General features: G+C 65.9%; 1 protein-coding gene across 10 annotated transcripts in view; it reads right to left on the bottom strand.

The window, feature by feature from the left end:
• Positions 1 to 25932, bottom strand: part of Gse1 (Gse1 coiled-coil protein) — a 304272-nt gene that overhangs the window by 42529 nt on the left and 235811 nt on the right. Inside the window, exon 1 of one of the 10 annotated variants that reach the window (XM_046434614.2) lies at positions 3155 to 3256. The exons of 7 other annotated variants lie outside the window; for them this stretch is intronic. Coding sequence is in view for 2 of the 3 variants with exons in the window: in XM_046434616.2 (XP_046290572.1) it covers positions 1532 to 1538 (7 nt within the window). In the remaining variant the exon portion in view is untranslated. Of the gene's footprint in view, positions 1 to 1531; positions 1721 to 3154; positions 3257 to 25932 lie in introns of those variants that run through there. 2 more of the 10 variants (XM_046434616.2, XM_046434613.2) reach the window with 2 other exon arrangements.

Genomic DNA, 25932 nt, shown 5'->3' with positions numbered 1-25932 from the left:
CACACGCTGCCAGTTGGAGCCTGCGCCCTGGGCCTCTCACCTGCGGATGGCCCGGATGGCCGGCTGAGTCAGAGGCAGCCCGTACCTCAGGATCCTCCTCCCTGCGGGTGGGGGCAGCCATAAACACAGGGTGAGCCACACTTAACTTCTCCAAGTCTAAGTAACACGGAGAGGCCCAGGGCTTACCTGGGGGCCCCCATCTCTCCTGGGGGTGGCAGCAGCCCTGAGAAGACTCTGGGCAGCCCACCAGGGGGACAGCCCGCCCCTTTGTCCCCAGCCTCCAGGAAATCTGGAAATCGGCTTAGCCGGGATGCTCCCTCCCGGAGCGCCCTTTGTCCCAGCCTCTTTTACAAAGGGATCCTTTTTTTCCCTTCATTTGGTGGTCCTGCTTTTTGTTTCCAAACCCCAACCTGTGTGGCCCCTACCCCTCAGGCGCCAGATAAGACCCCACAGGAGTTAGGGAGGTTTTAGTGTTTTAAACGCGCCTTGAGACAAAGGATAGTCTGCAGGAGCCAAACCGACTCAACTGGGGCTGGCATCCGCCACTCAGCCGGGGGCCAGCAGGTGCTTCCCCCGCCGGGCACACAGCCCTCAAAGCTCAAAAGCAGCGCTCAGCCCCACCACGTGCGAGGGGGCGCGGAGCTCGGAGCTCCAGCCTCCGGGCCAGGCCGCCCCAGCACGGGCACTGCCCCCACCGCCCGGCCGGGGTCGACATCGCCGTTGTCAGGCGCCCCTCGCCCCCACCCGGCGCTCGCGAGGGAGGCGGGGAGCAGGGGTGGGCGGCGCGGGCAGGGCGAGCCCAGTCCCGCTCCGCCTCCACCGAGGGAATTTAATTAGCCTGCTGGAGAGGCGGGCGGCGGGCGAGGAGGTGTCTCTGGTGCTGCAATATAATTGAATCGGCTCCACTCGGGCGGGCCACTCTCCGCCGTCAGCGCGGCCGCCGGCCGGGAGGCGGGGGCGGGGAGGCGCATCCAGGCGGAGCAGGAAGGGCCGGGGAGGGAAAAGGGCAGCGCGGGCGGGGGGCGGCGGATGTGCCATCGCCCTCCCACCTCCGAGCCGGGCAGCCATCTTCGGCGGGGGAGGGGCGCGCCCTTCGCTGGGACGCAGGGCGCGGGGGTCAGAGCCCCGGTCCCGCCCTCGCGCGGCCTCCCACACCGGGGTGGGGGCGGGGAAGGGAGCTGGACGCGCGCCACCGCCCCCCGCCCGCACCTGCGCGGGGGCGCACGGCCGCCGAAAGTTTTCCTCCCGGTTCCGGGGCGCCCGCCGCGCGCCGAGAGGCCCCTGCCGCGCGCACTCACGCGCCCCTCGCCCAACGCGGCCGCCGTCCCCGCCGGAGCCCGGCCGCCCCGGCTACGCCGCGGGCGGGGGAGGGCGGCCTCTGATCGGCCGCCCGCCCTCCCTCCCGGCTCTTATCGCCGCTCGCACTCGGGGGAAGTTGCCCGGGAGCCGTTGGCGGCCGCCCCCGCGGAACCCGCGAACTTGGAGGGGAGTCGGGCGGGCGCAGGACCCCCGCCCCCTGCGGCGCGCTCACCTTTCATGCCAGGGCGCCGCAGCTCCGCCTCGCCTGACACATGCTGGAGCCACCGTCGCCCAGTGTTTGTCTAAACTGCTTATCTCACCCGGGGCTGCGCGGCGGCGGCAGCTCGGGCCCGCTGGGGAGGTGGAGCTTCCGGGGCCCCGGCCAAGAAACACCTGCTGCTGTCGCCGCCGCTGAGGACACACCCAAGCGCAACGCCGCCCACTACCGAGCCACTGGCTCGCTCCCGGCTCCCTGACCTCAGCCAGCGGGAGGTGTCAGGTTTCAGCCGCAAGCGCACACGCACGCGCGCACCGACGGGCGCCCGGGAGCACCCCGCGCGGCCACATGCCCCTCCCCCGCCCGGCGGCCAGGTGAGCCCCGGGCTCCGCCGGCGCTGGGGGGCGCCACCCCCGCGCTCCCTCGAATCCCCAGGCTGGACTGCTCCGGGGCCGCGGACTGGTCAGTGGACTCCCACGAGTAGGGCGCAGTTGCTTCCAGCAGGCCCGCACGAGAGCAGAGCCCGTCCTCTCCTCCAAACGGCTTCCCGGAGCCTACAACTGGGCCTGGCGCTGCCAGCACCGGTGACGCGCAGAAGGCTAAACTGCGTTCCGGGGCTTTTGGGAGGACAACGTTCTTGGCGCTAGTGTGTGTAGGGGGTGGGCAGCAAATGACGCTGTGTTAAACCTCCCCAAGTCCCCAAAAAGCCTAACCTTAAGATGCCAACGTAAAAGGCCAAATGCTTAGAACTCGGGCAATTTGTGCCTCTGCCTCAGCCCGAAGTTCTGGAAAGCTCCTACCGTTGTAATAACTTGGGGGCGCGGAGGTTCTTTAAAGAACCTTCGTCCCAGGAGCTGCAGTGTCTACGGAGGCGCCGCTGCGCCAGGGGGATCATTAAGTAGCTGGGGTTGCGGTCATGAGGCGAGGCCACCCGCCTCCAGAAACTGGCACGATCCGCCGCGCCACCGGCCCCAGCGCAGCACCTCCCCATTCCTGGCACCCCCCACCCTACCTCACCCAGGCACTTGACTGGGATGACTCAGGGAGCGTCCTGAAATTCCTGGGCACCCACGGGCGGCGCGGAGAGGGACTGTGGGCCCAGCCTCCCTCCCCCCGCTCCGCCCCCAGCACTCCTCCCCCGGAAGCGCAGGTCCGAGGGGGACTCCGGCCCACGGGGGTCCCCCGGCCTCGCTCCCGCCCTCGAACGCCACCTTCGTACTAGGAAGCCCCAGGGCGAACAGCACCCCCGGGGGCGGCCCAGCCGCGCTGTGGGTTTCAACTTTCCGCCTCGGTGCCAAGCGCGCGCGGCTGCCAGCCCCAAACCTGCCCCGGGACATGCCCGCGCAGTGCTCGGCAGGCGCGCGCCGCCCGCCGGCCGCCGCCTGCCTCCCTCCCTCCCGAGCCGGCCGGGGCTGCGGCGGGAGCGCGCGGGGCGCTGCCACCCCCGTCCATCTGTTCCCCGCGACGCTGGCGGGCGGGGAGCGCTCGGGGCCCGCGCCGGTAGGGCGCAGGACCAGCCCGTGCCCTCCCGGGCGGGGGCCGCGAGCGGGCCCCCGCCTTGCACAAGGCCCGAGTCCGACCGCCAACGAAAAGGGAAACGCGCCCGCCCGGCCGGGTCGCGCCGTTACTGGCTCCTACCTGCGGCCCTGGCCTCGCGCGGGAGGGGCCGCCCCCGGCCCAGGATCCGCAGCTCCCCGCGGTGACCCTCCGCGGGCGGCCGCGGCCCACACTTTAATTTACGCACCGCTCGGTGGCACGGCCTCCGGAAATTTATGTCCCGCACTGGCCGGACGGTGCACCCGGCGGCCGCGGAGGGTGGGGGGCGCCTCCACCCCGCCGGAGTCACGCGCGGGGGGAGGGGAGGGCGGGGACGTCGGGAGGGCACCCGACCTCGGGCCCCCAGTGTAAAAACAAAACCACCTCCGGGCGGGCTCAGCCCCTTTCCCACCTGGATTGCAGGCTGCGGGGGGAGGGGTAGAACATGCAAATGAACATCTCGCACCTGGGCGGGAGGCGCCTCCCAGCCAGGTTCCCCGGGTAACCACACCGGGGCCCTACCTCCAAATCTCGCCCGCACGCTACCGTCGGTTTCCCTCTCCCCTGGGGAGGCCCTGGGGCAAGGGGCGGTGGAGGCCGAGCTTTTCCACCTGTTTGAACAGGACCAAGCCAGCCAACCCTAAGAATCTGTGGGTGACCCGAGAGGTGTCACCCGGCTGATTTTCAGAGCTATCTGCTCCTTCCCACGTATATCTGGCTCCACTGGATTGTGAGAGGGGTGGTCTTGTACTGGTTTCACTGAGGAAGCTGAGGTCAATAAGCGCTCGGGTCACAGTGCACAAAGGTGAACCCGGGAGCCCTGCCCCCAAGCGGACTCACACCTGGAGTCTGTCCTCTGGCCGGCCGTGGAGGGAAGAGCTCCCATACACCCCACAACCACTAGGGGGCAGCAGCGCGCCGACTATGTGCAGCCTGGTCAGGAAAGCAAAACCTCTGGCCACCAGGCTGGCTAGCACTGGGAGATGGATGACACTCACTGTCAGTGTCCCTGGTTGGAGGAAATCTGTAATCTGGGTGCAGAGCTTCCGACTTTGGGAAGTGCTCTCTGGTAGCCAGGCGCCCCTTGCTAACAAGGTTCAGGCTTGACCCTGGACCCACATGGACCCTCCATTCCCCCCAGAGCAGCTCCTCCACCCAGACCTTTCCTGGGCCACGGACTCCCTCCCTGGACCTCCTCCCGGCATTCCCATCTGCCTGGAAGCCTGGCGGGAAAGGACAAGGCGGGTGGAAGAGCAAGGAGCCAGGAACAGTCCAATAGGGGACACTCCCAGAGCAGGACGCCTGGCTCCTCCCAGAGTCCTGTAGCCACACTGGGCCTCCTAGAGGAGGAAAGGGGGCCACAGCCCTTGCCTGAGGTCCACCTGCTTCAGTGATACCTGGGTGGACCCCACCCCCACGGAATCTGCAGGCCTCAGGCTCTATAAACAAGTCAGCCTAAACTACCGTAAGGACTCCCAGGAGCCGGAAGTGAAGGGCTGGGTCACAGAGGCCCCAGGCAGGCCTGAGAGAGGTGCCTCAGCCCAAGATGGCTGGCCTTTATTCACTCCCCGCACCAGCCCCAGGCTGCTCCACAAGACTTCCCAGAAAAAGGGGCTGGAAACCCCACCCCCCACCAGCAGTAAGCCGCTCAGAGAGGCCCAGGGTAGGCAGGTGGGGTGGGGGCATTGGGAACGTGAGAAGGCAGGTGGACGCTCTAGACCACCACCCCTACTGCCTGGGCACCTACCGGGGCCAGGCCAGGTGCCCAGGTGGGTGGGCACCGCCTACAACAGTCACCACCTCAAGTCCGGACACAGGTGCAGCCCTGGTCTAGGGTGGCCCTGGACACCAGGCAAGGGGTCCTGTGCTCCCAGTCCACGTGGCTCCTCCTTCTCCAGGGTCACAGCAGGATGACATGCAACCTAAGTTTGCACCCCACCAGCTGCTCCTGGCCCACGGGGGACACCTGCACTCCCCATCACCTGGCCTCACCCGGGCAGCACGGGGTGGGCAGGAGTGAGGACCACCTGTGCCACTCGGCAGCACCTGACAAGTGCGGGGCTGCTCCGCTCCCGTGGCTCAGGGCCCTCTGCCCGGCAGGTGGTGACCTCCATCACAGAGCGGAGGGAGGAGGTTAATTAACTTGCCTGGGGATCAGAAATCCAAACGCAGCCAGACCCAGACCCGCCGCAGTACCTGGCAGCCTTTCTTGGCAGCCACCTGCCTGGTTGGCTCTTTACTGAGGAAGATTGTCCTGCAGGGGGGCCACGGCCTCAAACTCGAGGTCCACATTCTGTCCTGCACCAGAAAATCCCAGGGTCCGGAGGCGGGGAAGGGCCTGTTGGCTGCCCAGAGCTAGACAGCCTGAGTACCCACCCCAGCCTCCCACCCCTGGGGAGCGAGCGAAGTCCAGGGGGTAGGAAGCCTGAGGGGCAGGGGCTGGAGGTCTGGCTATCTCTGTCCCGCCGCCACGCCCTCGCTGCCGGCTCCGTTTGCCGACTCCATTTGCTCTTCACTGCCGGCCATCGAGGGTCAAGTCCTCCCCATGTTTTAAATTCTTATCTCTTCCAAGAAGGCTTTCCCATCCCCACCTCTGGAATCCGCCTCTCTAGGCGGGCCCCGGGTCCCACTCCCAGTGATCTCACAGAGCCGGCCTCTGTACCCACAGCTCCGCCTCGGCCTCCCAGCCTCCCGGCCTCCCGGCCTCCCGCGGGTCTGGGGAGGAGCGCCTTGGCCCAGCTCCTGGACGCATACTGTGCTTGGTGGAGCTGCCGCCAGGCAGGGTCCCTGGAGGGCAGCGACAGCCCCCAGGCCAGCTCTCTGCTGGACTTGACTCAGATCTGCCCAGCAGGTACCAGGCGGAGGAAAGACAGCTGCCAAGAGGGGCAAGAGAACCTGCCCTCCGGGGAGGCTGGGGTGCCACCCACCCAAGGCAGCTCTCCGCCGCCGGTAGCTGAGGTCGCCCAGGGGAGCAGAGAAGGGTCGTGGCCTGCAGTCCCCTCCGCGAGGTCAGGAGTTTCCTCTTCACCCTGGGCCGCCCTGGCACTTCCTGCCCTTTCAGTGCCCGGCTCCCTCGGGCCCCGCACGCAGCTGCGCTCCTTGACAAACAGTTAACAGCTGTTTTGCATAGATTTTCAATTCTAATTGCCTCGCTTTGTGAGCGCCGCAGAGCCCCGGTGAATGGGGACTGGCGGTGCACGGCTGGAAGGCGGGCGGGGAGGGGGCACTCGAGGGGGAAGAAGGGAGCCAGTGTGTGGGGTTGCTGCTTTTATTTCTCCAAATAAGAGAAGAACACCCCTGCCACCAACTGTCCCCGCTCCCGCCTCTCGCTGGAGCCTGGAGATCTGAAAGGGCCCCGGCCCCTCTACTGTGTGACCTGGGTCCCCACCCACCCCAGACAGCCGTCCAGGGTGCAGCCTCCAGGACCCAGATATGGGAAGCTAATTGGACAATAAAGTGGAGCGGGGAGCAGTGGGCTCTCTGGAGACAGCTGGCATCTATAAAAGAGAAATATTTGCATTTAAAACCTTTAAACTTTATATGGCTGGGCCAGGCCGAGGGAGGGGAAGGGTGGGTTGGGGGCAGGCTCAGACCCTCCAGGGGGCCGTGAATCTGGGGAGAGGCCTGGGGCTGGCAGTTCCGGACCTGCTGTCACCAACAATTCCGCCCCCCCCAGGCCCCTGCCAGTATTTTGGGATCCAAGTCCCTCACCAGGAGCCTGGCTGCCTGGCCTTGATCAAGTTCAAACCCCGGAGGGCTTCTGCAGCCCTGAGAAGCCCTTCAGTCCACGGGGCTTCCGAATGGGGTCCCAGACCCCCTAGGAGCTGAGCCTCTGTCCCTGGGGGTCCCGGGCTCCTCCTGGGCAGCCTGCAGCCCTGCCTGCTGCTCCCGCAGCTGTGGGTGGCACCTGCGGGCCACATTCAGAGCCAGGAGCCCCCCACCGCATTCCCAGGGCTGCCAGGTGGGGACAGGGTTCCACATGCCAGGTTCCCGGTCGTCACGTTGGAGAGGAGCCTGGCCAAATCTTCCTCCTTGTCAACACTGTGACATAAAGCCCAGAGGGAGGGTGTCCCCAAGTGGCCTCATCTGACCAGGCTTTCATGAGATGGCAGCGCAGGGTCCCCTGCACCGGTCTCTCCCTGAAGGCCTACGTGGAGCGGGTGCCCCAGACAGGAGGCCAGGCCTGGCTTCAAGGACAGAGCGGGGAGACTCCTGGGCAGGAGTGAGGAGGGGCCCCAGAACAGCGGCAAACCCCAAATCGATGGGCACCAGGTGTCATTTTCAGCCACATCATTAAACAAAACCCACCCCCAAGGTAGCCGGCCAGAGCAGACTGCGCCTCTTCCCACCGTCCCAGCCACAGTCGGCTCCGGACTGCTCCTGTCCCTCCCAAGGCCCAGACGCCTCTCTCTCCCCCTGAGGCCACCCTCTCTGGTTACTAAACTGTCTCCATGTCCCCCAAGGCTTGACCCCGGCTGGTCGCCACCCCCTCACTGGGCTTCTGGAAGTGCTAACCACTCAGTGATCGTCCCAGGCTCACACTGATTTCTTGGCGTGATTTTTGTGGAGCTGGGGCCAGAGCTAATAAGCAGGCGCTCCACCGCTGAGCCTCGTCCCCAGCCCCAAAAGGCAGATTTTAAAACACGGCTCCTGGGAAGCCCTGGCGGGCACCTGCAGGGCCTGTGTGCACCCGGCCACCCCAGGTCCTCCAGCTGTCCACCTGCAAGAGCACCACCCTGCCCTCATCTGCCTGCGGGCCAGACAAGCCAGTAAAGTGGGAAGTGTCACGCCTGGCGCCCGGGACGCAGCTGGGCCGCGGGATCGTCTCAGCTTGGAGGGAGGAGGAAACGGAAGGGTTTTATGAGGAAGGGCTCCTCAGTGCCAGGCCAGATGGCAGGGAGGCCGTCACGGGAGGTCATGTCAGCATCCAGGGCAATGGACGTCTCTCCCCTCCCCCGTTCCCCGCGCGTCCAGAATCAGAGTGACTGGGGAGGGCACAGCCCACGTGGGCTCGGGTACCACAGACTGGCGGGCCACCTCCGACAGGCCGCAGCAGGGTCCCTGGCGTCTGTTAACTGTTAGAATACTGGCAGCACCTGGTCAGGCTGTCCTCCTTGGTGCCACCCAGCCCACCTGAGCCTCAGAGGATGGTCAGGTGGATACAACGCCTCTGTCCACCTGAGGAAACACTCAGCCACGGCCTGCGCCAAGCCCCAGAGGACCAATAGGCGTGGCGTCCAGATAGCAGCCTCCTAGGGGTCGGTCAGTGGAGGAGTGGGCTCGAGAACGCGCCTCTCTACTCGCGGAGCATTACTGAGCCCCGAAAAGAAGATGCAACCCGGATGCATCTGCAAACTCAAGAAAGGCCAGGCCAGGCCAGACTCTGCTGACAGGGGACATTGGAACAGGCTGGGGCGGGGCGGAGACGCAGCATGCTCCAGGGGACAGGTCTCCTGGGGACGGGATGTTCTGGACCAAGACAGAGGTGGTGGCTCCACACTGCGACTGTGCTAAATGTCACCAGTGAAGTGCATGTTATCAGGTCTTCAGCTCAAAACCCCTCCCTGCAGGCCCCTGCCTGTCCCTGAGAGGCAGACGGGGCAGGCTGGTGGTTTCCAGGACCCAGCCAGCACCCCAAGGGCAGCATATCCTGGGAACTCCCTGTCACCCCGCGCTCCTGGCCCTTGGCACAGCGGGCAGGGCACAGGAAGCTGCCACACCCAGGCTCCCTGAGCTTCCAGCCGGTCCTCCTGCTGGCCTCGCCCCTGGCGTGGACACAGACCGCAGACCAGCTGGCAGGTTGGGAGGCGCACACTGAGCCCTCAAGCTGGAGGGTCACAGTGTTCCCTTCCCACTGGGCCCCAGGAGCAGACTGCTCTCGGCCACACCCACAGCTCCTTCAGGGAAGGGCAGGCCTCGCTGCCTGGGGACTCTGAGTGGGAGGTCGAGACCCTAAATGTGCCCCTGTCCCCCTGCAGGCTGCCAAGCAGCTCCTGCCACCTGGCCATGCACTGGAGAGCGGCCAGCTGTGACCCTGGACAAGCTGGGGGCACAGGGGAGCCAGGTCTGCAGGAGGTCTCCAGGCAGCAGGGACGCCTCAGCCTGGACCCTGCCCAGAGGCCAGTTCTGGAGGGAGGTGAGGACCCCCCCAGAAGGGCACATCTGCCACTGGCCACGCTCCACCTTAGCAGCCTGGACGCCCGCTGGACCCCGAGCTCCTCAGGGCGCCCCTGCTCTGTGCAGTGGGGCCAGCTGGCCCTGCTCTGTCCACAGGCTCAGAGAAAGGACACTATATCCAAGACCCTGCCAGGGCGCCGCAGAGACAGGGGCCACACGCGTTCTGACTCTGCTGACGCGGGACACTGGAGCCAGCGCGTCCCCGAGGCCCAGGACAGACCTGGGGCAGGAAGGCCTGCTGATGACAGGAGAGCGGCTCCCCTGTCCCCATTCACAGCCCCAAAAGAAGGGATCCCAGAAACTACTTCAGGGCTCTTGGCCCCAAGCTTCGCAGCTCGTTCGCACGTGACCAGCGCCAACGGTGGAGGGCAGCCTGCGGGTCTGCCCACGGGTTCCGCTCCTGCCAGGGGTGGCTTCGATCCCCAGTGCGACCCCAGGGCAGAGCGGCCCCCACTGCAGGCCTAGGACCGTGGGGCTGGGCCCCAGGCCAGGGGAGCCCTACCCTGGAGCTGCGCTCTCCACCCACCTCTGCCCCTGCCCCTGCCCCTGACAGATCTGGACTCATCATCTGTCACCAAGTCCCACACTGTCACTTGAGCCATCAGATCCCAGCTGCCTTTGTGCTTGCAGACTCCACAAGCCACACAGATGCCCTGGTGTCCCGAGGAGCCACCTCCCCTGCCTGGCCACCCCTGCAGGAGGTGGGCCCCGTGGAACACCGGTGGAGGCCCCGGCCATGTTGACCCTGGCCCTCCAGCTCGGCCACGTGGCTCTGGCTCTTGGGTTTTCACGTTTATGATTTGGTCACAAATTGAGGTGAAAAGAAATGGCTGGGCCTGGGGTCGCGTTCACCCTTGGAAGGGCCGGGTGGAGGCTTTGGGCAGTTGCCAGGGTTCCTTTGAGGCCGGTGGCCCCAGGGAGGCCAAGGAGGTCGCGTGGAGACCCGGCTCTCCCTCGCCCCCAGGCCTCAGCTCGCGGAGTGCCTGGACTCCACCTTTTCCCAGGGAGAAGCCTCCACGGCCGTCCAAGCCTGTGCCCGGCCTCTGTGAAACCCCTGCGCCCACCTGCTGGCCCCGCCCAAAGGCTGCTCTGCATGCCCGACCCCTTCAGAGGCCTGGTGCCCCCAGTCCAAGGTGACATCAGAGTGACCCCCACACGGCTTCGGCCTCCATCTCCGGGGCCACAGTGGCTGCAGACCTCCAGCCCGGCCCCCCTGCTCTTGGGCAGCCTGGAGGCACCAGCTTCTGGGGACAGTTCCCCATGGGCTCCTCCCCTTCCCGCCTCCACCTTTACCTGCGACCCACCCGTCGTGGGAGCGCCTGGACCTGCAGCCCCTTCACCCTGCCAGCCTGGCCTCCCGCCCCTGCAGAGGGGACAGTGCTGCTGGCCCACCCCCAGTCCCGCTGGTGCCCTCTGGTTCAGCGTCTCTCTCCCACTCCTCTGGGGAGGCGCCCCAGATGGCCGCTCTGACCCACCTTGGCCTTCTCACTTCCTGCCTTGTGTGCTGACCCCCGGGGGTTGGCCTTCCTGTCTCGGACACAAATCCCCACCAGTGATGGATGCTGTGTGCCCAAGACAGACACAGCTGGACAAGGGGCTCAGCCTGGGGTCGCAGAGCATGTGGCTGTGGGAGGCTGGTCCTCTCCAACGCCCAGGCAGGTCCAGTGTGGTGGCCGCAGCCGCAGGGGAGGCAACGCTGGGCGTGTGGCGATTCTCTCCAGGTGGCAGGTGATCTTGGGGCAGCGCGCTGGCCACACTCAGACACTGGCACCAGCCTCATCCCGAGTTCAGGGGAGTTCTCATGGGCCCTGGAGACAGCCCTGGGCCTGGCCTTCGGCACTAGGCCGAGGTGGCTCCCGGCCCCTCCCCCCGGGGACCCCGCCCGATCTGCCCCTCTGCACCGACCTGGCAGTCCAGACTCAGGGCTCCCCAGCCCAGCTCGGGAGTACTCCTGGCTCAGCCAGCAAGTGGCTCTGTGACCTCGGGAAAGTCCCCATGCCCTGCCCTGCCTGAGCGCTCCCATTAATAACTGAGGAGCCATCCTGTCCCGTCCCGTCCCGGGGGGGCTGAAGAGGAGCCCTGGTCCCTGCAGGCCGCACCCCGCTGGAAGGCTGTGCTGGACACACCTGAGGATGACCCTGGCCTCCCCGTTAGAACAAGGAGGCGTGTGAAGAAGGAGCCTCAGAGCTTGCCCACGGCTGGGAGTACGACCTCACCTGTCCCTAAGGTGACAGTGCCACACAGACGGGGATCTCAGGAGGAGAGGGGACAGGAGGAGGAGGAAGGCGGGCCTTGCCAAGTCCCTCTCCCACTCCTCCCAGGAGGCGAGCGCAAGAGGCTGGTGGCCGCAGGTGACCCAAGGTCCCCAGGCTTCACACCTCAAGTACTGCCCGGCTGGACCCCAGCAATGAGTCACGGTCCCCACCTCTAACTAGGCGGGCCCAGGGGCACCCCCAGAGCCTCCTCACCACACTGCTCGGTGCCACCCGGCCTGTGGCGTGACCCTCTTAAATATCAATTTCAGCTCATCTCTCCTCCCCAAAGACCCCGAGGCGCAGGGTGAAGCTCTGACATGGAGACAGGTCCCCGGCGTGGTCAATGCCACTCATTTAACAACTTCTGTCACCGGAGGTGCAGGCGGGCCGTGCCCAAAGACGTCTCCTGCGGTGATTTAATTCGCAACATCCGAGAAAATAATTAAGGGGAGTTGGGGGAGGGCAGCGTGGGCGGCCCCTGGAGCTGCCAGACCCACCCGGGTGAGCAGAGCTCACTGCCCGCCGCCCCCAGGGCACGTGGCTTTGGCACCCATCACAGGCCACAGGTAAGCAAGGTCTGCAGGTGCGGTCTAGGGGACAGACACCGTGTGGGCCCAGCCTGGGTGCCCCTAAGTGCCCATTCAGGGGCAGTCCCCTGGCCTTTGCTCCCATGATGTTGGGGGGCTGGGGTCCAGACAAAGGGGCTCAGCTATCCCTGCAGGCAGAAGCTGGTGGACAGCGCAGGCCAGACGACGTGGGCGGGTAGACCAGCTCCCTGGGCGGCCAGCAGAGGCCCCTACCCAGGCCCCGCACCCAGGCCCAGCAGGCAGCTGCACAGAGGTCCCCGCGTCATCTGGCCCAACCCCCCTTCTGGGATGAGAAAAAGCAGAGGAAGCCCGGCCCCCCGGGAGAGCGAGCAGAGGCAGGAAGGGGCTCCTCTCGCTGCGGGCTGCTTGGCAGCTGGACTCAACGTTCCCTGAAGCTGCCCGCCGTCCACTCTGGAGGAATCCACCTCTAAGCACGCGCGCGCTGCAGGCTCCACGCATTTAACAAGCACCATCATGGCGCCCAGAGCAGCGCTGCCCACCTGCTCTGTCCCGTCCCCGACTCTGCCATCCCAAAACACAGGGCACCCCTTCCCAGTGTCCCCAGATCCCACCTCTGCAGGTCAGAGAGGTTAAGTGACCAAACCTACGATACAGAGCAGGACAGACGGGATGAAAATTCAAATCTGACCCAGGTTCGTCTTCCTTATTAGGAGAATCCAGAAGGTGGCCTATCCCCTGGTCTTTCAAGAGCCCCCGGGAGCAAGCTCAGCATAGTGCGGGGCCTACGGGCTTCCTGCAGCCCAAGGACAGTCCACCTGCACCGGCCCACAGCTACCAGACACGGGGCCACCAACGCACTTGAAATGTGGCCAGTGTGGAGATGCGGATCTTTAGCTTCAATTATATTTGACTCTTACTAATCTTTTAACATCCCAGTACTGGACACTGAACCCAGGCTGCCCCACACTGAGCTGACTCCCCAGCCCCCTTTATTTTCCGTTGAGACGGAGCCTCAAAGACCACGCTTAGTCTGCACTTGTAAGCCTCCTGCCTCGGCCTCCTGAGTCGCTGGGATTCAGATGGTCACCACCCGGTTAAAGACTGAATCCGGGTACCCACCCGGGGCCAGCGGCACCACACGGGGCCACACAGCATTAGAACAGAGAAAAACAGATCCTCGGGTGGGGGCGGCAGGCCTCGTGTCCGGCCACAGGGTGGCAAGAAGCAGCCCCTGAATCAGCCTCAGCAGGCCAGAGATGGGCGCGGAAGACGAGGCTTTCCGACAGAATCAAAGAATCAAAGAGCCGGGCGGGGACCTGAGGAGCTGAGAGCGATGGCCGGGAGGTCCGGCCCCAGGTGAGTCAGGAAATCTGGCAAGAAGTCAGCCATCTCTTGTGCCCGAACTGGTGGGGACGTCGATCCCATTCCTATTCAAACACCAGGACCCCGCTATGACGTCTTTTCCCAATTATAGCTAGAATGAAGTGTCGCGTTGGAGTCTGTTGTAAATTGAAGAACAAATTTTTATGTCTTCCCTATCCGATCCTCTTGCCTGGGCTGGGCTGGGGCTCGGTGGCAGGCACCTGCAGAGTAAGGCGCTGGGTTCGATCCTTAGCATAAAGATAAACAAGTAAGAAAGACAATGACTCTGGGTCACGTTTGAGGTATTTGGGGAGAGGCTCACAGGCCTCTTGCAGAAGCGAGGCGGAGCCCGTGAAACCAGGGGGCACTCAGCACTCCACTAGGGTGAGTGGGGTGACCAGCTGTCCTCTGGGGGCTCCCGCAAAAGAGGCCTTGGGCCATTCCAGAAGCCCAAGAAACTCCCCCAGGAGACCTCCTTTCCCAAGTCAGCTCAGGGGTCTACAGCAAGGTTGGCAGGTCCCCCTCCCCTGTCGAAGGGGACCCAGCTTCAAGAGGGCACATCCACCTTCCCACAGACGTGCAGCAGTGAGCCAAGCTGCGGAGTCCTGCAGCGCAAAGACCTCACTTCAGACCAGGCACCCAGCCTACAGAGAGCCCACGGGCGGGCGGGTGGATAGTATGGACAGACAGGGAAGGAGAGAAGGATGGGTGGGTGGATAGATGACACATGGAATGATGGATGGGTGGATGTGGATGGATGGGTGGACGGATGGATGGATGGGTGGATGGGTGGATGGAGGGATGGATGGATGGATAAGTGGATGGGTGGATGGATGGGTGGGTGGGTGGATGGATGGATGGATGGATGGGTGGATGGATGGATGGGTGGATGGATGGATAAGTGGATGGGTGGATGGATGGGTGGGTGGGTGGATGGATGGATGGATGGGTGGATGGGTGGATGGATGGATGGATGGGTGGATGGATGGGTGGGTGGGTGGATGGATGGATGGATGGGTGGGTGGATGGATGGATGGGTGGATGGATGGATAAGTGGATGGGTGGATGGATGGGTGGGTGGGTGGATGGATGGATGGATGGATGGGTGGATGGATGGATGGGTGGATGGATGGATAAGTGGATGGGTGGATGGATGGGTGGGTGGGTGGATGGATGGATGGATGGGTGGATGGGTGGATGGATGGATGGATGGGTGGATGGATGAGTGGATGGGTGGGTGGATGGGTGGATGGGTGGGTGGGTGGATGGGTGGATGGATGGGTGGGTAGATAAACGAAGGACAGATGGGGACAGGTTCATGGAAGGGACAAAGGATGGATGACGTAGGAAGGGAGAAAGGGAAGGAGGGATGGAGAAGGAAGAATGGGTAAGCAAGTGGGTGACGAGGGTGGAAAAGAGCAGACATCACCAAGGTGGCCAAGCCCCGGAGCTCTCCCGACAGGCGTGGAGGGAGACACGGGGCTCCGTGCCCAGGGCTCTCAGCCAGCCGGGCCCCTCGCTCCCTCGCCCAGCTCTCCCAGTCTCAGTAGTGGGGACTTGGGCTCTCTGGTGGCAGTCCGCAGGCCTGTGAAGCCCCAGTGTCTTCGTGGGCATCTTAGGTGCAAATGCTGGCAGGGACGAGTCATGGAGGACCACCAGGCAGCCCACAGGCCCAGGAAGGCCTTCCAGGGAGCAGGGGAAGTGCTGGGGGGCCGGTGGGCATGGCGATGGGCCTCTGTGCCCATCTGTCCCTGGCAGCAGTGCAGATGCCCTAGTCACAAACAGGGTCTGTGCGCCCAGAGCAGCCCTCTCTCCGCCCACCTGCCTCTTTCCAAGGCCCCCCAGGCTTCCTCCTCCCACCCAGGCACAGCCTCAGAGCTGCCTCCCGGGCCTCCTGGGCGGCGCTGACCCCAGGAGCAGACGTAATTAGCAGCCGCGCCCGGCAACATCAAGCCCCAGCTGTACTGAGCCCTGCATCCCTCGTCCCTGTCCCTCGCAGGCTCCGCCCGCCCTGTGCTTTGATCTCCTTAATGAGCCCACAACACACTGGAGGAGGAGTGGAGAAACCTGCCTCAGCCACGGCCGGGCCTGACCCCAGCGGTGGGTCTGCAACCTACAGCGGTGAGTTAGGTGCCCTGGGCAGGCAGGAGGGCGTGTGTCTGGACCATGGGGAGGGAGGGGCAGCAGCGGCACACGGCTCTGGCCCCAGGCATGAGAGCAGCCGGCGGCCCCAGGACAGCCCAGCGGCCGGCCCACGTCTTCCCCGGAGACTCCCGGGCTCACAGATGGGCCTGGAGCTGGAGAAGAAAGGAGCCTTCGCTGGACAGCAGATGGAGGAGCTGACCGCGGGCGCAGGGAGGCCCACAGGCTCCAACCCGGCTCGCTGGCCCCCGCGGCCCCCAGGGAGCAGCCCTGGCCCTGCTCCTGCCCCGGGCCCTGCCAGCCCCCAGCCCTGCTGGCCCCTCCTGGCCACTCTGCTCCCCGCCTGCAGAGGGGTCAGCTTGGCCACTCTGATGCATTAGGGGACCAGGGATGAAGGGCGGGTGCGGGGTGCGCCTGCTCAGAGAAGGAGACCCCCGGCGGCCGGGCAAGCTTCCAGGCTCCGCTGCTGAGCCCCTCGCTCAGCCCGCAGCCCGCGTGGGAGCAGCCGCGCTGTCACCAGAACCACATTGTTCTGGCCAGAAGAAACCCGGGCCCAGCAGATGGCAGGTGTGACAAAAGCAGCTTGCTGTGGCCAAACCAATTATTTATCTAATTATGATTTACCACTTAGCCACATGATCTTTCTGCAGAGTTGTGGGCAATTAAAACCAGGGTGACTGTGTGGATTATGCAAATGGGCTGGAGCCCAGCGAATAAAATTGGAGATTAGACACCCGGGCTGTGCTGGCAGGGCTGGGCGGGGGGGCGCAGGGCTGGGGGGGCAGGGCTGGGCAAGGTGGGTACAGGGCGGGTGAGCGGGGGGCAGGGCTGGGCAAGGGGGTGCAGGGCAGGCGATGGGGGCACAGGGCTGGGGGGGCGCAGGGCTGGGCGAGGGGGATGCAGGGCTGGGGGGACGCAGGGCTGGAGGGACATGGGGCAGGCAAGGGGGGCGCAGGGCAGGTGATGGGGGCACAGGGCTGGGGGGGCGCAGGGCTGGGCGAGGGGGATGCAGGGCTGTGGGGCACAGGGCGGGCGAGGGGGGCGCAGGGCTGGAGGGACATGGGGCAGGCAAGGGGGGAGCAGGGCTGGGGGGGCACAGGGCGGGCGAGGGGGGCGCAGGGCTGGGCGGGGGGGGGGCGCAGCTGGGGGGCATAGGGCTGGGGGGTCCAGGGCTGGAGGACGCAAGGCGTGGTGCAAGGGGGCACAGGGCGGGCGGGCCCTCCCCCAACCTGGCCTCAGGCAGCCCTGACAGGTGACACCAGGCCACCCGCCCAGGTCAGAGGGGTGCACTGCCCCTGCTGGAGGGCTGCCAAGGTCATGGGCAGGCCCAGCCAGGAACTGCCCTGCCCGCCCAGCCTGGCACACTGGTGAGGTTATAGGCTCCCTCTCTCTACCTGGGGCAAGGCCACCAGCAGCCCTCTTCACAGACTAGGACACCAAGGCTCGGGGCCCTCTCGTACCCAGGCAGCTGGGTGGCCCCATCCCCATCCCCATTGAGGTGGGGAAGAGCGTTGGTGCCCGAGCAGTCCCCCCAGCCAGCTGCCCCATACCACAGCCTGAGCTGGGCACTCAGGAACAGGTCTGCTCAGGTGGGTGACAGCCACTGCACGGCCCACCCCAGACCAGGACCCCCGGGTGTCCCAACTGTGTGAGCACAGACAGAGTGACCCCAGCCTCGCCCACTGTGGTCTCTGGGACAGTTTCCAAAGAAACGGGGGCTGGAGACTCCTCCTTCCCTCCAGCTCCGAAGAAGGGGTGACGCAGCACCTAAGCGTGACCCAGGTCTCCCGGGCTGGGCAGAGGGCGCAGGGACCAAGCTGGGAGAGGTGGCAGGGGGGTGTCAGGAGCCCACTCAGGGCCACCTCCTCTGATCTAACGGTAGCAGAAGCTTCCAGAGACAGATGCTGCCCCCGTGCCTTGGGCATCTTGTGCCAGGCAAGCCCCTGCCAGCCCGCCGACGTGGGTGCTACTGCTCTCCCCACTGGCTGGGAAACAGAGAGTCTGCGACCTGCCCGACGGCACACAGCTCCGGCACAGCAGGGCTGCCACCCCGACACCCTGCTCCACCCACCCCCGGAGCAGCCTGCTGTGCCAAGCTTGGGCCGCGTGAGGCCTAAGGACCGACAGGGGAAGGTCCCCAAGAGCTGTGCTCTCTGGGGTGATGTTTTGGGATCTGCCTAAGAAGAGGGGACCACGGTCAGAAAGGCCCTGCCGCCCACCTCTCAACCCTCGGGAGCCCTCCCAGACACGGGGGAGGCATCGGGACTTGAGAGGGTCCAGGAGGAAGTCCATGCGGTTCACCTGCCCACAGGGGCGTCCACCACCCCGTCGGCCTGGGACAGCTTTGCTCCACAGTCTGAGTGCTCATGGCCAGAGGAGCCAGAGGCCACGGCCGGGGTGCACAGATCTCATCCTGCCACCCCGAACCTTCTGGTGGACAGCCCAGCTCTGGACGGCCCCTGCAGGACGGAGAGTGCACCTCCCAGGCCCCAGCTCCACGGGCACAGCCCCGATTTTACCAGCAACGCCGGGTCTGTGGCCGAGGGCCTGCCTTAAGGTCCCTTCCTCCTGCACTGGGAAGAACAGAGGCCCGGTCTGTCCTGTCACCAGCACGAGGGTCTGTCCGGCGGCTCGTCTGAGGATCCTGCCACCCAGCTCTGGGGCTGCCGGGACCCTCCCAGGTCAGCAGCAAGGGGCCTGTGGACCAGCTGTGGCCCTGTGCAGTACACCTTCCCACACCCGGTCCTCACGCACGCTGTCACACATAGCCAGGCACCGTCCACAGTGTTCCCGCAGGCTGGTGACTAGGAGGGCCCCGGCTGGGGGGGCGAAGCTCTGAGCACGGCCACCCCAGGCCACTCCTTCCCAGCAGGGCAGCGGGACCTACGTCCCTCCCAGGTCTCCCAGACACACTGGGCGTCTGCACACATGTGCACACTCACACGCTCACGAAGTCTCCCGCGCTGTCACGAGGGCACAGCCCGCTCTCTCCACGCCATGGTTCATGAACCTGACCCCTCAGAAAACGGCAGAAGAGATGCCAGGACTCAGCCTGTGGGAGCCGGGAGGTGCCAGGGCACTGGCACACGGCGTGGCCCAGGGTGCATGGGTTCTCCTATGGGTCAGGTCCACGGCAGGGCGCAGCCTCTTGAGGAGCAGCCTGCATGGTGGGCCACCCAGAAACAGGTTCCCAGGTCCCTACTCGACCTGGGAACCCCCAGAATCCCTGTCCCAGCAGATGCCCAGGGGGCATCTGGGGTCTCCCAAGCTCACACCCAGGCCCCCAGCGAGAAATCTGGGGAGCTGTGATCTCACATTCCTCAGCTGGGGGTGGAGGGGCAGAGACGCCCAGGGTGGGGGGTGGGGAAGGGCAAGGGGGGCCCTGCCCACTCCAGGTGCCCGGCCTTCTGCAGACCCATCGTCCTCAAGCTGAGGGGGTGCCCACCCCTGAATTCGGGGCAGCAGGTGCCAGGGAGGTGGGTGGTGCTGGGGTGGGTGCAACCTCCCCCGGGCCCTGGCACAGGCCTGGCAGCCCAGAGAGCAGGGCCTGCCCGAGTGGACAGGAGGGTCATGCAGCTGCGGAGGGGGACGCGGCACCATCCCGACGGACCCTGCTCCAGCAGAGGTCACGGCAGGTCTGTCAGCCCAGGGAACCAAGTCCGGGTCGGCCTGCTGGCGGGGGTCGGGAGGGGCCCTTACTGCCTCCAGGGAGGGCAGGCGGTGCCAGTGTCTGCGAGTTACAGGGCAGCACAGACTGACCAGGGATGGCCCCAGCAGTCAGACACTGTCTTGCCCTGGTGACCAGCAGCCGGCCGAGTGGCCCAAGCTGGGGCACCAGCTCCCTGAGGGACACAGGGGCAGCAGGTGGAAGGACTGGCCATCCAGGAGTGGCTGGGTCCTCTCGTGTCCAGGGACATGAGGAGCCCACGGCCAGCCTCTAAAGCCAGAAGGATGGCCCAGGGTCCGGCAGGGTCTCGGTGCTCTGAGAAGCTGGGGTATGCACCAAGTCGGGGTGGAGGCACTCCCCCCAGGACCCAAGATGCCAAGAACACAGTCTCTGGCCCCCAAAGGGTGGCCACAGCATTGATCTCCCGGCCTCCAGACGACAGCAGTGGCAGAGGCAGTGCCCTCCATAGAGGTGAGGACGGAGCGCAGGTGACCAGAAAGGACGGTCCCCGGGGGGAGAAGACAGCAGTTAGGAGTGACCAGCAGGGCCAGACTGAGGCGGCAGGGCCTGAGGGACTCAGGGAGGCCCCCGGGAACAGGGCTGGGAAGCCCACCCACCCAGGAGGGTGCCTGGGCCAACAGAGGCCCGAGGTCCGGAGCCAGGGCACAGCCCGGCCCCTGCGGCCGCACCCCGTCTCCAGCCCGGCCACCTGGCGACCCGTCTGCCCTGTGTGCTTCACGAACCCGCAGACGGCGGCGAGGCCGGGGGCTTTACCTTGGGGTAAGAGATCGACCCTGGCAAACAGCGAACTCACCGCATGGGTTTCCATTTCCCGACACCAGCCCATCTGCCAGCAATCGGGGCTCCGCGGCGCCACCCCCTTTATTTCCCCGTCCGCTGCTTTATTTATTTTTTCCATTTCCCGCAGCCAAGCCCTCGAGACACCACTGAGACGGGCTTCCTCAGGCCAGAGCGTCCCGGCGGTGACAGGCCCGTCCCTCCCGCCCCAGGCCCAGGCCACTGGGTTCTCCTCCCGCAGGCTTCTCACTGACCACACAGGACACACTCACGCCCCAGGGCAGGGTGTGTGCCCCCGGAGGAGGGAGCACGGGCCGGGTCACTCGACGGTGCCACAGAGCAGGGGTCTGAGCCTGGCAGCTGGGGACGCCCCTGGCCCCTGCCCACGCTGCTCACTGGAAGCACTCACCATGCCGCTGGCCACCGGGCCTCCCGCCCCTCACTCACCCGGGTGGGGCGCCTGAGGCCTGGGGGCTGAGGGGGCCTGGGGACATGGGTGAGTGGAAGGGGCCCGGGGGCGCAGGTGTGCGGCCGGGCTGGGTGCGTTCCATGTGGGACGTCGAGGGGGCGGACTCCAGAGCAGCTGCACTCTGCCCACGCAGCCTGGCAGCGGGACAGCTGGTGTGGCCCGGCTCCCAGGAGGGCGGGAATCCATCCCGGGAGCCTGGAAGAGCACACGCAGCAGGGCCAAGGGAGGGTGCTCTGGGAACAGCCTGGGTGCCCAGGCGGGTGAGGGTGAGGGCGCGGGGGGCGGGCAGGACCCCTCCTCCCTCGGAGGCACCAGGGTGCACACCTGTTTTGGGGGACAGGAAGGACCCCTGAGCGCAGGCAGTGCCAACGTGACCAGCTGGACTAGCCTCTGTGCTCACAGTGATGTTCCCCCAACTGCCTCAGAAGAGGGTCACTGCCCATGCGGCAGGTCATGTGAGGCCATGATGGGCAGGGACCCTGGTCCAGTCTGACCCATGTCCTTAGAAAAAGGGAAGATCTGGCACAGCCAGCCACGCGGGAAGGAGTGGAGCCAGAGAGGTGTCCGCCAGCCAGTCGAGAGGCCAGCCTGGACAGCTCCTGCGCCGGAGGACCCCTGGCCTCCAGGACGTCGAAGGCACGTGCATTCCTGCTGCTGAAGCCCGAGCCCAGCTGGCCGGCCCCTCCTCGAATATCTGACTTGAAACCAGTCACCAACCCTGCAGGCCTCGGCGCCCCCTCACTGCTGCAGTGACCCGAGGGCCCACTAGTGATAGTTGACAGCCACCTACTGTTTACCCTGCAGGCGCCCCTCCCACTACGGCGCAGGCTCCTCTGCTCCCACTGAATAAGCCAGGGAAGGCGGCCCAGAGAGGTGCAGTCACTTGACAAGGTCACACACAGCCAGCAGCGGGGGCAGAAGGGCACGCAGGCGCTCTGGCTCGGGGTCCACGCTCCCCCAGAGTCCCACACTGCACCCCTAAGCACAGTGAGGTCCACCTGGGTCAGAAACCTGCCCAGAGCACAGCCTGCCTGCGTCCAGGGAGGGCGTGGCCGGTACCATCGTGTCAGCTTTAAAGGAAGAAACGGAGCCCTCGGAGGGGAGAGCCTTGCCCAAGGCCCCAAGGCCAGCAGTAGCATCAGAAGGTTCTAGACTTGGGCTGAGTCAGGGCAACAAGTGGCCAGAGGGAAGCACTCGGGCAGAAAGACTCCCCTAGGACCAGCCGCCCTGCCCGCTGCCCTCGGCGGTTCCAGCAGCCCTGCAGCTCCGACCTCCAGACACTTCCAAGACGCCACCTGGGCTGCCACACAGGAGGCCACCAGAAAGGTCCAGGAGAGGAGGGTGCCTGCAGGAACTGGGTGGGCCCAGTGGCCAGAGGCCAGAGGCCCAGGCAGCAGGGAGCCCCCGCCAGGCCTCTGGGAGACCAGCAGGCGGACCTCAGGGCCCCAGGACACCACCATGGCTACGCAGGCCATGCACGCCAACCGGCCCTGTCCACCTGCTCCCGGCAGGAGTGCGGGCAGGCGCCAAAGCCGAGTGGTGGCCTCTCCTTCCTTCACCTTTACAGCTTGTCCCCAGCCTCTCCCCACCAGCTCAGGCGGCCCAGCCTACGCCCCACACAGCCTGGGACACGGAGGTCTTCCAGGGGCCGGCCAGCCATCCGGCGTGGATCTGACCAGGGGACACCCAGACTGCCCGGACCCCACTACTGACCCACACTCAGGCCAGGGGCTGGCAGGCAGGGGGTCCCAGGAGCCTGCGAGGTGGCTACACTCCAGCCCAACAGAGGCCTACGCCACGCTCTGCTGACACCACGGGCACCAATGTCCCTGGCCAGAGGGAGCCGAGGTGAGACGGGAGGGTAAAATCTGCTGTGACAGAATCTCATTGCTCAGCCCAGCGACGGCTTTAAATATTAAAAAGGCTCAGAACGGGGGCGGGGGTGGGGAGCGGTACCAAGCACAGCCTCGGCCAGCTTCTGCCAACCGCGCTGCCATCTGAGAAGGCGCGCCGGGAGGGAACAGGCTGCGGAGACGGCTCCGCGCCCTGCCTACTGCCGCCCGGGCATGCCAGAGCCCGTCCACCCCCAAGCTCACCACAGCAGGCAGCGCACCCCCACCGACGGCTCAAACCCGAGAGTGCGGAGAGTGCCCGAGAGGACATGGCATGGCCAGGGCGTGGGGCTGGCACGGGGCTTCCTCTTTGCAGGGGCGGGCGGTGGCCAGCTCCAGCCCCCAGTCCACCTCCCATAGGCAAGCCCGGCTGGCCAGTCCTCAGCTGGAGGCCCACGGGAACCCCTCCCGCCCAGGAGAGGCGCGGGCCCACCTGCCAGCACCTGGGGAGGCGGGGGGCAGAGCGGGTCTCCAGGCGCGGGGCAGACGCACAAGCGCATGCACAAAGACCTGGGCCGACCGGGGCTCTGCAGCTGGTGAGGCTGTCCCTGTCCCCACGAGTGCCCTTAGGATTTCATGACAAGAATGAAACTGATCAGACAGCCTCCAGCTCCGTAATTAGGGCCAATTGAAGGAGACAAAGGAATCCGTGGAGAGCGCGGTGGGGAGTGTGCCGCGCGCTGGCTTTGAACGGCTTCTACTCTCGGGACCAGGGCCCGACATAAAGGACGGGCGCGGCCAGGCGGGCTGCAGACGGCCCCTCTGCCAACCGCCTCGGCTGGGTCAGGCCTGGGTGCTGTGGCCCCAGAGCCGGAGGCCCAGGGGGCTCCCCGCGTGTCTTGCTGGCGGTGGTGAAGACAAAGGCAGACCGAGGGGCCTCTCTGCCCCCCACCTGGGGCTGGGGGAGGCCGGGGCCTCGGGCTTGTGGGTGAGCATCGGGCTTGTGGGTGAGCATCGTGCGTGTGCAGCTGTCCATGGTGAGAGCACACGCGTGTGCCTGCATGTGCACACAGGTGGCAGGTGGTGGCTGCATCGTGACCGCGTGTGTGGGGTGAACACGTGGGAGCGTGCTGGCCTCCAAGGAGCTGGCCGTCCAGCTGCTGGCTGGCTTTCCTCTCCAAAGTTCTGACCACACCCTCCCTGCCTGGGCCCAGGCCAGGCACCATCAGCTACCACCAGAGAAAGGGGGACCCGAGGCCTGGGGCTGTGGGTGGAGCTGAGGGCACAGGCCCCACGGCAGGGCGGCTCAGGGGGCCGCGGGCGCTCGCTGACCAAGGACTGCCCTGTCCAGGAGTGAGCCCTGGACTGGGCATCAGGACACGGGACCAGCCCACCTGCTGCCCTCTGGGGTCCGTAGGCAGGTGCTGCTGGAGGCCGGGGCACGGCCCTCTGGGGTCGGTGGCTGGCAGACGTGCCCACCTGCTCAAGCACGCGTGTGCAGCCCGCTCCTCCTGCCCACGGTGATCCTCAGACGTCACAGCAAATTATTAAAACTCACTTATATTTAATCTGCCTTCTGGAATTAATTGAATTTTTACGCTCAGCAAATGCCACAGTTTGCACTGCCTCCCAATCGCTGGCTTGGAACAGCTAAATGACAAGGTGGCCAAGCAGCCACAGGCCGCGCAGGGCCCGGGTGCAAAGGCCCCGGGGGTGCAGGGAGGTGTGGGCAGGAGGAGCGGGTTGCCCCGGGGCCTGAGCTTGGAGAAGCTGGCTCTGTCTGCCAGAGGCCAGAGCTTGGGCACCGGGCAGGGGCAGCAGGGGGCCTAGGGCAGCTGCCCAGGACACCAGCCTTGGCCAGGGGGCCTTCCAGGTGCTGCAGGGATCTGGGACACTGTGCCCTCTCTCAGGGACAAGGCCCTGGCCAGCCCGAGGCCCAAGGAACCCCCGTGTGCTCCCCAGGACCTGCAGGGTCACGCTGAGCACTGGCAGTCCCCCTGGTGGGGACAATCCTCGGCGGGGGGCCTCAGGTGGGAGGGGCACGGTTGTTGGAGCGCAGGGGTGCGCAGCGTGGGCCCGGCCCTGCGTGGCTCCGACCAGCACCCTGGATGGTGCAGAGATTCTGAGGAGAGCCCAGCCTTCGCCACAAGGACAGCCCCACTCCCTAAACCGGTGGATCGTCCACTCGGGCAGGGGCTTTGCAAGATGCAGACCCCAGCCAGGTTCAGCAGGGCAGGCTTATGACCCCTGCTATTAGGGAGGCTGAGGCAGGAGGACCCCAAGTTCAAGGCCAGCCTGGGCAACCTAGTGAGACCCCATCTCAGAATAAAATGACCAAGGGCTGGGGTGAGCTCAGTGGAAGAGTGCCCAGGTTCATTCCCAGGCCACAAAAAGAAAAAAGCCAACCTACAGGACCCGCGGGCTCCGCCAGGCCCTCGCGGGGGTCTGCTGGGGAGCGCTTCCTTACATGCCCCAGAGGTTCCGAGGCAGCCAGCTGGGGCTGAGCCTGGTGGGACCCCATCTGTCCCTGCTGCAGGGGCGCACTCTGCCGGCCCCATCCACCCTGAGCCCCGAGGTGCTGCCTGGACGCCTGCATTTGTCTCTGGAGTCAAGCACGGAGGTGAGGCCCGGCCCTCTGGATGACCAGGCCACCGGCCACACCGTCTCATGAACGCACACTCCCGCCACACACTCGGACCTGAGTTCCATGAAGAGGGAGTCCACGGGACCTGGCTCCCCAGGGTCCTGCACACAGGGCACATGCCCCTCTGCAGGACAGGGGGGCTGGCACCCCCCAGCTCTCCAAATCCCAGTCCCCAAGACCCGCTTGCACCTCTCCCACCAAGATTTCCAGAAGAGCGGGGGTCCTCCCCAGGGCCTGCTGCCCCTCCCTGCAGACAAGGCCAGGCTCCTGGACACTGTCCCTCACAGCCCTGGCTCCTCCCCCCAGGTTCGCTGAGCACTCTGGACCCCAGCGGCCGCCCGCCATGCAGGACTGCCAGCCATCCCTGCCAGGGGCGCCCACAGAGCCCACGTGGGGTGAGCGCTGCACAAATCCCACTGGGACCACCCCCAGGTCAGCCCAGAGCCCCCTGCGCTCCAACACGGCCTAGAGGACCAGAAAACACGCAGGGCCGCGTGGTGACTGCGCTCCCGCCTGCCGTGACCAAGCGCAGCAGGCCCCTGCGAGGTCTGGGCCTGGAAGTCCAGGGCCGAGGTGGGCATGGCGGGTTTCTCCCCTGACCTGCAGACTGGTGCCCTCTGGTGCTGTGCTCAGCTGGCAGGGAGGCCAGAAGCATGCGGGGGCCTCTCCTTATCAGGCTGCTGACCATCACGTCAGGGCCTCCTCAGCCTTAACCTCCCCTTGGAGTCTCCATCTCCACGTGAGCCACGCTGGCTGGGAGGGCTTCAACTCAGGGGTCCAGGAAGTAGGAGCATTCAGGCCACAACAGGGATCCCTGGGGTACATCCACCACTGCCAGCCCCACACGAGACCCAGCCTCGGCCAGCAAGCCAAGGGCAGGGGCAGAGGAGGCTGGAGAGACAGACTGCCAGGAAGCAGCCGTGGTCGCCCAGCAGACAGGGAACCACTGCCCTGGGTCCGGTGCACTGGGGCTGCCTGCTTCCTGC

The sequence above is a fragment of the Marmota monax genome, unplaced genomic scaffold, assembly GCF_021218885.2.
Source record: "Marmota monax isolate L192 unplaced genomic scaffold, Marmota_monax_Labrador192_F-V1.1 WCK01_AAM20220418_F8-fsc00024, whole genome shotgun sequence".
In the NCBI taxonomy this organism is placed as follows: Eukaryota; Metazoa; Chordata; class Mammalia; order Rodentia; family Sciuridae; genus Marmota; species Marmota monax.
This window is presented reverse-complemented; position numbering and strand designations above follow the sequence as displayed.